This window comes from Pithys albifrons, chromosome 2, assembly GCF_047495875.1.
Source record: "Pithys albifrons albifrons isolate INPA30051 chromosome 2, PitAlb_v1, whole genome shotgun sequence".
NCBI classification, from domain to species: Eukaryota; Metazoa; Chordata; class Aves; order Passeriformes; family Thamnophilidae; genus Pithys; species Pithys albifrons.
The window spans coordinates 112438885-112452261 of record NC_092459.1 but is presented as its reverse complement, the minus strand read 5'-3'; the positions used below and the strand labels follow the sequence as shown (position 1 = coordinate 112452261).

Genomic DNA, 13377 nt, shown 5'->3' with positions numbered 1-13377 from the left:
CGTCTAACACAGGATTCTGGTTAATTAGGCCCCCATCACCAAACCTTTTACATATGTTGATTCTAATCTTATCTTTAAGCAACAGTTTGTTTTCTTCCTCAGGTTCTATTTACTTCACTGATTGCTTTAATTATTGTCCTGCTGTTCCTAGCAAGTTCCCAATAGTTTCTGGGCCCCCACTACTGTTTCAAGTTACCTCACCACAGGCCCAGTTAAACCCCGTAAACCTTAGCATAACTACTTCCACAATTAGATTTACAAATATATTTGTAACAACTCCCCCCTTTTGAGCATCCTTCGAGCTTCTTTTTCGCAAGGATGCTCAATCATTCAAATAGTTGCCTCCGAACAGGGCGGAGGAGCTGACATATTAGGCTTCAAAGCTCCTGGTATAATCATTTCTTTCCGAGTGACAGCCTTGATTACTTGGCGTGTGTGCTTTCTTTTAGAATCATTCCTAAAAGACACTTATAAACAATTAAAACTGCCACAACAATTATTACGATTGATATTGCATACTGTATAATCGAGGAGAGCCAACCAGAGACCTGGATTCCTAGGGAACTAAAGATTTGTCCAATCCAGTTATGTTCTGCTTCTTCTTTTACCTCACATACCTTATTTTCGATTTGTCCCAATTGACGAATGTCATTCTCGACATCTTGAGTAACATTAGGGATGTGTATACAGCAGTGCTCATTTCTACCATGCAAATACCCACAAACACCGTGTTCTTTGAGAAGTATCATGTCCAAAGCCATTCTATTCTGTAAAGTCATCCTAGAAGTAGCCTGCAACTGGATATTTATAGCTTTGAATCCTTTCCTGGTTACCGCTGCCAATCTTTCAGTTGGACCCATTAATTTATACAACATCTCCCTATTCCGATAGGAGGCAACTGGTGCAAACAAAGATTCTAGAGCCCACCCAAATTTAACTCCCCCTGAGGGTTCATGCCAACCTTCTTTATCTAATCCTAAGTCCTGCAAATCCTGATCCACACTTCGTCTACTTCGTAGTTGTTTTTCTTCCTTAGTTAATTTTGATTCCTTCCAAAAAGGGCATAATGTAGGAATTCCTAAAGTAATTTGTGTAATCAGTCTATCTAAGGGCAAGTGAGTTGTCCATTGCCCGTGTCCTAGTACCCATACTAAATTTCCTGGGCTATGTACAGTTGAGTATTTACAATTAACAGCCTTCTCTTCCTGTTCTATAGTAATATAATGTTTATATCTTCTACACTCACATCCCCACTTCAATACCATTTTTACGGGAACAAGTCCTATCTGATCCTCTGGAGTGTCGCATGTAAATACTTGGGTACAATTCCATTCTTCTAGCTGCGTATGAAAATACCTGGAAGAGGTTTCAGTGGTAAAAACCTTTAGGTGTGACTGATCTTCTGTTCCCGTCCACTGTATACACCACTGCACCTTGCCAATATAGCTATAATGCTCCGAGATACTAGAACCCCAAGTAGTTTTCCATTTTTTTCCAGATATCAACATCATGAGTAACATTCCAGCATTCTATAGTATATTGTTTTTCCCATTTTATATTTTGTCGTGGTGCCCCAGTACGGGCATGATCACAGGGTTCATCAAAAGGGGGTTCGATATAACATCTACCTGTGTCCCTTAGCCATACATAATACGTAGGTTTCCTTTTGCACTCTGTTTCTGTCATTACCCGTTTAGTCAAACATATATCAGCCCCTTTCGATTCTGGTTGAGGTACTTTTCCAAATACTTTATGACATGTCCATGAAAAATTCTTGCCTGATAATGGCATAACGGTTATGGGGATTATCCCCCACGGAATAGGATCACTTGCAGTCCGGGGCATAGGTAAACAGGCGGTAATCTGAGATACATTTTGTATCAAACCAAAATCTCTAATTAGACCTATCACTAAGTTTTCACGATGTCCATATTCCTTTTCCCAACCTACCCCTGAATTCGGGGAGTCAGTGACAGGTTCCTGATCAGAGGATCCTATCACCCGTAACTCTACATTTCCCTGGTCCCTACTACTTTGAACTGTTATTGTACATGTATAGTGTCCCGTCCACATTTTTGTAGCATTTGGTATATGCATGATAGAAGTGCCCCTTCGCATCCTTTCATCCCAAGTCAATTTTGAAGTCAATTCTTGATCGTCATCGGCCCCATCCCATCGAGCCTTCCATCTAGCTTTAATTTCTCGGAAACCAACTCTCTGATCGCAAATAAATAAACAAGTTAGATTGACAGCGTTCCCTTCACGTACAGTTACATAAGATCTTGGAACTTCAACGTTACCACCCCTCCCACTGGAACAATCCACCACCATAATATCAGGGCTGACTTCGCAATATTAATCGGGTGGGTGACAGTGGTTCTACTGTCCATTTCAGAGGAACCTTTTTCACCCTGGTGTAATGGATCCAGTTGTCGATCCCTTGAACCTTGACGGCGGTATATGTAGTCATGATCACTTGGTGAGGTCCGTCCCATCTCTCCTTCAACGGCTCCTCAGACCACTTTCGCACATTCACCTGGTCACCCGGAAGAATATCGTGTGCTGGATTCTCCAGGGGTAAAGGTCGATTCCACTGCAACATCCCTCTGATTGCTGTAAGAGTTTTATTCAGAGCCAAAACATAATTAAGCAACATTTGATCCCCAGTTAAATGAGGGTCCCCCTGATATGTAGCAGCATGATAGGGTTTCCCATACAAAATCTCATATGGGCTAACTCCCACCCTTTCCCTGGGTTTAATTCTGATTCTTAGCAGAGCTAAAGGCAATGCCTGCGGCCATTGGATTTCTGCTTCTTGGCAAATTTTTGTAATTTGATTTTTCAATGTTTGATTCATCCATTCTACCTGTCCGCTAGACTGAGGCCTCCAAGGGGTATGTAAATCCCAGGAAATTCCCAAAACTCTAGAAAGATCCTGAACAATCCCAGCCACAAAGTGGGGTCCCCCATCTGATGAAATTCCTAAAGGCACTCCAAACCTCGGAATAATCTCCTTTAACAACGTTTTAACCACCTCCTTTGCCTGATTAGTCCTGCAGGGAAAAGCCTCTGGCCATCCTGAAAAGGTACACACATAAACCAACAAATGTTTAAAATGTTGGGCTTTAGGAAACTCAGAAAAATCCACCTGCCAACAATCCCCAGGCTGTGGCCCCACTTTAATTATACCCATTTTTACCTGTTTCCTTACCACTGGATTGTTTTTAATACATACCGCACACATGGCATTGATCCTCTTTGCTAATGTTAACATCTGGTTTGAGAATATTTCATTCCTTAAAAATTTTACTAACGCCTCTGCACCCCAATGGCACTTATTGTGTTCCACTTCAAGCACCTGCTTCATGATTTTTACCAGCAGTATCACTTGACCAACAGGGGTTACATACCATCCTTTGATATTCTTCCGTGCACACATCATTTGTGCAAGTTTCTCGTCCACTGGAGAATAATGAGGCACTGTCTCCATATAAGATGCAGCAGGGTTTTCCCGGGTTGGTAATAATGCCATCTGAGCCCATACTTCGCGGGCAACCTGGCGCGCCACCTGGTCTGCTTGTTGATTACCTTGAAATTCTTTCCCCGAATCGTTTTGATGCCCTTTAACATGCATGATTGCTACTGCGGTAGGCTTATAAATAGCTTCCAACAACTGGAGGATTTCTTCTCGATGTTTTATCGAAGACCCCTGTGAATTAAGCAGTCCACGCTCTTTCCACAGGGCTCCATGCACATGCACTACTCCAAAGGCATACTTAGAATCGGTCCAAATGTTCACCCTTTTTCCTTGGCTTAAAATTAGAGCTTGCACCAAAGCCCAAACTTCAGCTTTTTGCGCTGAGGTACCCGGTGGTAGTGCTTTTGCTTCCACTATCTGTCGCAGGGTGACCACTGCATATCCAGCATACCTGGTGCCGTTTTCCACAAAGCTGGATCCGTCTGTGAATAGTTCCCAATCAGGGTCCGGTAATGGTTCATCTTTTAAGTCCTTGCGACTAGCGTAAACCTGTTCAATCACTTCGACACAGTCGTGCTCCAATTTCCCTTCCTCCTGAGTAGACAATAAAAATTCTGCCGGGTTAAGGTGGTTGGTTAGCTTTAGTTCGATATCGTCCTGCTCCCTTAGCAGGGCCTGATATTGGAGCATACGACTTGAGGAGAGCCAATGTCCCCCCTTTTGTTCCAACACAGTAATCACCATGTGGGGCACATAGACTGTCATATGTTTTCCCAAAGTCAATTTGCGAGCTTCCTGTATCAGTATCACGGTAGCTGCTACCGCCCTCAAGCACCCCGGCCAACCACTACTCACTGCGTCCAGCTGTTTAGAGAAATACCCCACTGGCCTCTTCCACGACCCCAGTTTCTGGGTGAGGACTCCCAACGCCAGCTGCTGTTTCTCATGCACATATAATTGAAAATCCTTGGTCAGGTCGGGCAGTCCCAAGGCCGACGCTTCCTTAAGGGCTTGTTTCAATTCTTGAAACGCTTTTTCTTCTGCTGGCTCCCATGTAAACACCTGCTTCTTTACAGCCTCATACAATGGTTTAGCCATTAGTCCATAGTTAGGGATCCACAGCCGGCACCATCCAGTCATTCCTAGGAAAGATCTTAACTCATGGTGATTACGAGGCACTGGAATGTCACAGATTGCTTTTATGCGGTTCGTTCCCAATCTAGTACCCCTTGGGAAATTTCACAACCCAGGTAGATAACTTTCTGTTTTACCAACTGTGCCTTTTCCCTAGAAACTCGGTATCCCGCTTGCCCCAACATGTTCAATAGATCAATAGTCAGTTTACAACAGAGTTCTCGTTCTGTAGCTCCCAGGAATATATCGTCTGTGTATTGTAGAATTACATATGAAAAAGGTGAATCTTTTACCTGAGTAGTTCTCCATTCTTCCAATTCTTTGGCTAGCTGATTACCAAATATAGTAGGTGACGATTTGAATCCTTGAGGCAGTCTGGTCCAAGCCAGTTGGCACTTCCGTCCCGTGTCTGGATTTTCCCATTCGAATGCAAAGATGTGCTGAGTCTCAAGTGCCAGGGGTATGCAGAAAAAGGCGTCTTTCAAGTCAATTACAGTAAACCACTGAAATTTCTCAGAGACAGATGTTAACAGCATATACGGACTAGCTACCACAGGATATATATCTTTAGTGATTGCGTTAACTGCCCTTAAATCCTGCACCAGTCTGTATTTTCCATTTGGCTTCACTATTGGAAAAATAGGGGTATTATATTCTGATTCACATTCCCTTAATATTCCCAATTTCACAAACTGATCAATCATTGGAGCTATTCCCTTTCTTGCTTCAAGCCTTATTGGGTATTGTTTCACCCTTACCGGTTGCGCTCCTTCCTTCAGTTTTACTACTACCGGCTCAGCCGCTTTCGATTTACCAGGGATCCCGTCTCCCACACCCACGGAGCCACAGCCTGCTCTGTCACCTCTGGTATCGTCTCTGGTTCTACTTCCTTAATCATAAACATTTTGCTAAGTTTTCTTCTGGTATTTCCAATTTTACCCTATCCTTATCAAATATTATTCTTGCTTGTAAAACCGAAAGCAAATCTCTTCCAAGTAGTGACTCTGGGCTGTTCGGCATATATAAAAATTGATGATCAAATTCCTTCCCCCCAAATTTAATATCAAGCGGCCGCAGGAATGTCTTTTCCTCCCCTTCCAACTTTTGCAACTTCTTCCTAATATCCTCCTGCGATTGTCCCATAAATATCAAGGCCAGCTGAAGTTTACCAGATTCTGACTCTACATCCAAGTTAGTATATTTTCGAGCAGTATCCTTCAACCTTTCCAAAAAGTGCCGACGGAGATTCCCCCTTCTCCTGTCTCACCGAGTATAGCTTTGACCAATTCAAAGTTTTAGGAATACCATCACGAATTCCTTCAACCAACATCATCAAATCATCAAATCGCTAGGTGAAAACGGGACCTTAACTATAACCCTTTCACTATCTGCCCCCACCGCCTCCCGTAGAGGTGCCGTCAATTTAGGTCGCACGTCCCCCTCCTTCCCCTTTTGCCTTCCCCAGCGTGTGCGTCCAGCTAATGGGGTTCTTTGTACATCACCCCTATTATCTAGCTCCGACTCTTCGTCTGAAGAGGGGGGAGCAGAGGTCTTTTCTTATTTTAAGGCTTTCAAGAGAGGGACACGGAGGTGCACTAGGGGAGACCAACAACGACACATCGTCCTCCGGGGGCTCAATAAAGCGCAACTTTCGCTCTTTACGACCCACACATTCATTATTAATAGTTTCCAAAACCAGCATACCACATTCTTTAAACCATTCAGTTTTTCCTTTTAAATGATAGTCATTGTACCATTCCATGGCCATTGCATTCCCCCGTTTTATATTCTGGCCAAACATGATTACAGTAATCAATCAAGTTCTTTTTCTTCATAGTTTGTTCAAAATTCCCCGTTTTCCAGTGCTTCAACAAACACCCGAGGGGGGAATCCTCAGGAATATCCTTATTGTTAGAAGACATTATCCCACAGCTCCTGAATGACAACATATATAACAGAAACACGTACGACGCTGCGACTAACCACCAACCTATATCCCCAACTTGCCAATTCTAGTCGCTATCGAATGGCAAGTACCGGACCTGCACGATTCCTATGTACGTGTCTTACGGCCGGTGCCCAGGCTTCCAATACCAACCAACCAATCTTACCACCCCCTTTCAGAATAAAGCCACCCCCCTTTCAAAATAAAGCACCTTCGGGCTCACCTCTATGTAGTTGTCCGACGGGCGCGGGGCCGGGCACGAACTGATGACTCCCCGAGGAAAATTCTCGGTGCCGGCTTGGAGTGGATCAGGACGCGAACCGCCCCAGCAGCCCTCGGAGCCCCACGTTGGGCGCCAGAAAACTGTTGCCCGTTCACAGAAACACAAACCGACAGAGTATCAGTTTATGCGGTGCTTTATTTGCTGGGCCCGGGAAACCTGGGGACTATTGTCCTAAGCCAGGGTTCCAACGAGCCATTCTTGAAGACAGCTTTTATACTTTTTCTACAGCGTTGTACGTGCACAAAGACACACGGTCTCGTTCATAAATCAGTTACATAGGTTATATGTATACAATTGATGTCCGTCTCCAAGGGTTAAAAATCTACCACGCTCGTCTAACACAGGATTCTGGTTAATTAGGCCCCCATCACCAAACCTTTTACATATGTTGATTCTAATCTTATCTTTAAGCAACAGTTTGTTTTCTTCCTCAGGTTCTATTTACTTCACTGATTGCTTTAATTATTGTCCTGCTGTTCCTAGCAAGTTCCCAATAGTTTCTGGGCCCCCACTACTGTTTCAAGTTACCTCACCACAGGCCCAGTTAAACCCCGTAAACCTTAGCATAACTACTTCCACAATTAGATTTACAAATATATTTGTAACAAGAGGATCTCAAGAGAAAGGAAACACCACCACTTTGTCCCTACAGAATACTACAGAATTTTTGATAAATAACCACTCTACACCAAATTGCAGATGTCTCTTTGGTGGCCTCTCATTAGGACTCAGAAGGAATCTTACCAGAGCAAACAGTCACCACAAGACTAACTTCTCCAGTAAAAAGAAATAAAGACCAAATTCCAAGCACCTGTTCAAAATTTCTGTGCAGTTTCACTGAGCTTTTCAATCAGACTGCACTCAATTAAGAGAGTCCCAGAATTACCAAGGGGAAGATGGTTCAACTTCACACATCAGAAAGACGATCTGAAAACAGCTTTAAAAGTGCAGGAACTGGGTGTGAACCCATGGAATTTTTGCTGAGTGTCTCTGAGGTGAGATAAAAGCCTTTGAAACGAGGTAGGAAAAAACCTTTCTAAAAAGTGGAAACAAATTCACACCTACTTCTATGAATAGGCAAGGAGATGAAACACACCACACAAACACAACCTCTCTTGAAAACGTGAACCTCTGCAAAGTCTGACCAAAAGATTTCAAGGCTCTGATAAACAAATGGAGGAATACAACTTGGGAAACTTAAGGTGCATTTTAAAATGAAAATCCAAAGCCCTCAAGAAATGCAGAAACATTAAAGAGAACAAAGAGGGGGAAGAGACAAACTGAGCTACCTGAAGCAGCCTCTTCATACTCTGAGAGAGAAAAATGCAGCACTGCAAGAGTTGACTACCATAAAACTGTGAAGAACTAACCAAAGCATGTGTCTAAGAAGAAGGAGAAAAAGGTTTGGCACTAAAGGCATCTTCAGGAATACACTTTCAGTTAAAACTACAAGCAGAGATCAGCCTTTGCATTTCTAAGGACATCATTTTCCCAAATTACCCATCTTGCAAAAACTCTCAAGCTACCGAGGATGTAATTTTTACTTTGAGAATCCTTTTTATTTCAAGATGCATTTATGAATGTTCTGGCAGCAAGGACAGGCATCCTGAAGTTTCCAGCTGTGGTCCAAGCTGGAATGCTTGAAGAGGTTCCTCAACTCTAACACTCGTATCTCGGAAAGTAGTTAAATTGCTCTGTTTTCAACAGACATTAAAGAACATTCCACCCATCTTTGATACCGTTTGGGCCATGGTTTATTTGTGACTTTAAAAACAATTTCAAAGTCTTCAGGCATTTCTTTTTACACACTGGAGTTTTCAAATTTATTTTCCTGTGGGAATTTAGTGACAACAATCAATAGTCTACAAGGATGAGTCATGTCCCTTTCAATTACATCAGCTAAAATGTTTTTAAAGAGCACTTTTGTCACAGGTTACTGTCAGTCACTGCTGCAAAACATGACTGCTTTTAACTCCAATTAACAACTTCCAGTTTATTACCCATTAAAAGTTCCTCTGTTGTGGTTGCCTTAATGCAACAAGGCTCTGCTGCTTCTTTCAAGAGAAGTCCTTGGAACTAAGACTGTAAACTCAAAAACCTAAATTACCATAAAAATAGAAAATAAACAAAAAAATCCCAAAGAAAATAAATTCATCAAGAAACCAGTTCTTTCAGTGCACGATCTTGCTGCCAGTCACACCAACCCACTGCCTGAGTTTAACAACAGGTACAAAACACCCTTTGCATTGATCCACAACAACTAAAACATGTAAAATAAACTGAGCCATTTCAGTAGCAAAGAGATTGAAACCCCAAATGTGACACCTCCTTCCTCAGTCACAGTAATTTTCCAACCTAATTTATGTTCATGAAGAAGGTTCTACTGAAGTCAGATATCTAAGAAACAAGTGATTTACACACATATGAATAAAGGATGAGACTAAATTTAGAAAAAATGTGAAATCTTCACCCATCTTTACAATCAGCTGCTGGTGCTGTCTCCAGTACCTGATCAGTACCTTCTGAAGTGCTCAGGAAAAGACAGAAATTGGACATTTTTCTCACATTTTCTTATGCAAATCAGCACATGGTTTTCCTGAAAACAGCAAGTTTGAAGTGGGGTGTGTGGAGAGGGACCTTCTCCCCCCCAAAAAACACTACCCAAACAGTCCCTTGGTGTTTCTAGAGAAACTCAGGCTTCATATGGTGGCTGAGCTCAAATTAATGGTATGCAATAATGTCTCTGCAGAAGTACCCAGTGCAAACGATGAGTCTTAACAAGTACCTTGTCCAGACCCATTTTATTATCAGGAACTGCAAAAGGTAAAATGTTCATTTGTTTCTCTGCAATGACAGAGTTCATAAAGTGGAAAACATAACTGCCTTTAATCAATTTATGAAATAGAGCTGATGGTTATGAAGGCCAATACAGTTATTTTAACAGTTTTCTGGGTCAGTCTTGCTACTTTGCAAAAGAACTGCACCTTTTCTCCAGTTAATTACTAGCAATATTATCTTAATCACAGAACAGCATTTAGCCTGAGATTCACACAGTCCAACAAAGCAAGGCTGTTCCTTCTCCACTTGGAGCCTGAAAAGAAACAAAACACAGGCAGCAAACCACAAGCAAACTGTCAACTTGGCTCATAAAAGATCAAGAGCAAATCTTGAGTCTCCACAAGTCTTTGAAGTGATGCCTCTTGGATCAGCTGAAATTCTGTGTAACAGGAGTTGTGTCATTGAGCAGAACCAAGGAAAGAAATTCATCTTTTGTGAGGCTTCCACAAAAAAGATACTTGTGCATTGCAAAGGCTACAAATTTTTGGACTACAGCATTAAAAGCCTGAGATAACTGTAAAAGTGATTAAATATTTAGATAAACTCATAGCAGTGTGTTCTACAGAAACCCAAATACCAAGCAGTTACAAACAATGGAATCTGTTATCACATTATACAAACTCTTGTTGTTCTGTATCTTAAATTGCATTACAGGGACACAAGAAAACAAACACAGTTTCATGCAGATTTTTTGTTATGTATTTGCCAACTTAAAATGCTAAAGCATAAACAAAAGACAGTGATAGCTCATTGTAGAGAGTGTCAAAATAAACCTTTATATTTACCAATAAAATGTTGCAATTGATGAGAAAAACTATTCTGTTTGCTTTGCTGACTGGCCAGGTGCAGGTTATGTTTTCCATAAAGCAACAGAAAAACCACCAGAACTAAACCACAAGATGCAGCTCCAGAAATGACAGACATGTCTGGAGGTGTGTTCAGAATGAGATGAGGAGATACAAACCTTTCCATATTTTGGAATATGACACTCTAACACTTTGGAGGTTCCCATACCAGATGCAAAGATTGTCACTGCAAGCCAGTCCCTTTTCTGTTTGGAGTATAAATTTCATTTTTCCTCAATCTAACTGCATAGTTACAAACTTCAATCCAAAAGAAGCCCAAATCCCAAACCCAATATTCTCTATTCCCATAACAGACAGAACAACCCCTAATTAAGGTTATATAAATTCCTTAATGAAAGCAAAAAACTTCATTAATGACAGCAGTACAACCTGAACAAATTAGCATTTCATCTTAAAAACAGGAAAAAGGGAAAAAAATAGGGTTTGTGCAACAATACGTATAAAAATACTCTCAAAGACAATTATAAAACCAGAAAGTGGAATGATGGCAGGCATGAGAACAGCAGCAGCAAGAGAGATAAGCAGGAAAAGGTTTCTGATTGCAGTCATTTCATAAAATGGTTTTAATTTCATCTTAAAGCCATAACTTCTTCCACAGATGCTACTTCAGAGTATTTAAATACAGTAAAGCAAAAGTCTCCTGGGGATAACAAAACCAGATAAAATATTTACCCCAGGCACAGCTGCAAATAGATACATAACTGTTGAGTTAAGCTTCTTAAAATATGTTTTCTTCTGTGTAGCTCAGATAAAACTCAAAACACAAAGTAGCTTTTCACTTTTGTTTTCCACTGAGGAGGGAGCTGAGACATGAAACAGCCTCAGCCAGCTCAGGGAAGTGCCTTGGAAATAATCCCATGAGGGACATACCTGTTGTTTTCACTACATTCTGGTGTGTGAGATGACACATGGAAGCATCTTTGAACAGCCCAGTGGGGACCAACAGTGGTGCTGAAAGCCAAGAACTTTACCAAGTGAACAGAGACTGCAGCCTTGGCTGCCAGTCAGCCTGTCCAACACAGACTAAGTGTGTGCTCTGCCTGCCCACTGACCCCACCAGGGACACCATAACCCCTTCCCAACACAGGGGGAAGCAAATCCACTGCTAATCCTCTTGGAATACTACCATAAATTCCATACCCAGGAAATTAGTTTTACAGCACTACACTCACCTTGCCTTCCTCCTTTACCAATAAAAGGAATTACTGCTTACAGGAGAGGAGTACCTGTTTCCATCATTACTGTCCTCAGGGATCAGTGGACCTGGGCCAATAATCAAACTGCCTCATTCATATCCCAGAAATGTTCAGCTTTCCTCACTTCCACATTATTTCATAGGGACTTTCGCTGGAGTCAGATGCTATAAAAATCTCACTACTCCAGAAAGATACTTTTCTAAAAACCTCACAAACAGTTGCTCATCAAAACTTTCTGTCTTAATTAACAAATGCAGTTTTGAAATAAAAGCATTACTTGTCCTGTTCCTCTGCATAGATTTTGTCATAAAAATCAGAACCAGTAGCATGATTTTTTTCCCTCTCTAAGAAGCAGAGCCAGAACTGTCCATCTGTAGCTCAGAAAAACAAAGTTCCCTACAAAGTGCTGAATAAATCTTCAATTACTGCATTCATTCTTAAAGGGTGAAGACTAAGACAACAACCAAATTGCACCAACCAGACTTTTACTCAGTTTGCATTTTTAGAAAGTATTTAAATACGTTTACTCCAAAATACAGTGGAAAAAGCAAAATATGAAATGAGTGCACCACAAAAATGGAAATCTCAGTAAGTTTCCCACTTAACACCTTCCTACAGAAAACTCTGGCAATGCACCCAGGAGACATATTTACTACTAGTCAGAAATTCATACCTCTAATTCTATAAGTGCTGCAGTCACTGCATCTGTGGCAAGAGCACCAGCCTGTAGCTTTTCAATTGCCTGTAAAACAGAATTTTCAGCTGATGATTAGGAAATTCTAACATTCTATGCCTGAGTCCTACATTTTCCAACTCCTGTACAAAACCAAATCTCCACCAAATTAGTTTTAAATGTAAGAGGGCACAAAAACAAGAGGCACTGGGACTAAGTCAGTATGAACCACGCAGGGGCAGATCTAAGGCAGGATTTCACTCCTCTGACACTGAGCCACTGCATGATTCCTGCATGGTCAAATTTAGATCAAAATAATTGTATTACATTATATAATATGTAAGTTCTTAAAAACTTCATGTTCCAGTCAACAAGTTTCAAATTTTCCTTCCAAAATTCAACAGAAATTCCTAGTACCATTTATTTCAATTACAGTCAAACTGAATTTACAAGCTCATTTAAAAGCCAAACCACACAAAAAATCAACTAAGACAGTATTATCTTCAAGTTACATGCACACACAACAATGACCTTCTAAAAGCATTTATTAGCTCCATACTCAACAAGACCTGACAGTCAAGCTCTCTCAGGGAAGCCCAGAGAACAATCTGGCTGAATCTTGGGTTGCAAGGCAAACCTGCAAGGGTTTGTTCTTCCCATAAGTTATTTATGTTGGCTACTCAGCCTAAGGAGCCACACAGAATCTCCAATTAGACCTGAATTCACCAGCAAATAGCCCTTTTTTCTCACATAATTAGCTGGAAAATGACTTTCACCGAGGCTAATGCACAACTTTAATGACGCCAGTGCTAAGTGTGGATGATTTGTGAGGCTTCCCATTACAAAATTGGATTGGTATTAGGATTGAGCAACAGAACTCTAATACAAAGTGATAATTATCAGAGGCCAGTTTTGAGACTCCTCTAAAAAGCCTGCCAAGATCCCAAGCTCCTTCCCCCTGGAG

General features: G+C 41.4%; 1 protein-coding gene across 3 annotated transcripts in view; it reads right to left on the bottom strand.

Moving 5' to 3' along the window:
• The window catches only part of TASP1 (taspase 1), an 80776-nt gene that overhangs the window by 62038 nt on the left and 5361 nt on the right, over window positions 1–13377 (bottom strand). For all 3 annotated transcript variants that reach the window (XM_071582112.1, XM_071582114.1, XM_071582115.1), the window contains exon 4: window positions 12414–12482. In XM_071582112.1, coding sequence (XP_071438213.1) covers window positions 12414–12482 — 69 coding nt within the window. The remainder of the gene's footprint in view (window positions 1–12413; window positions 12483–13377) is intronic.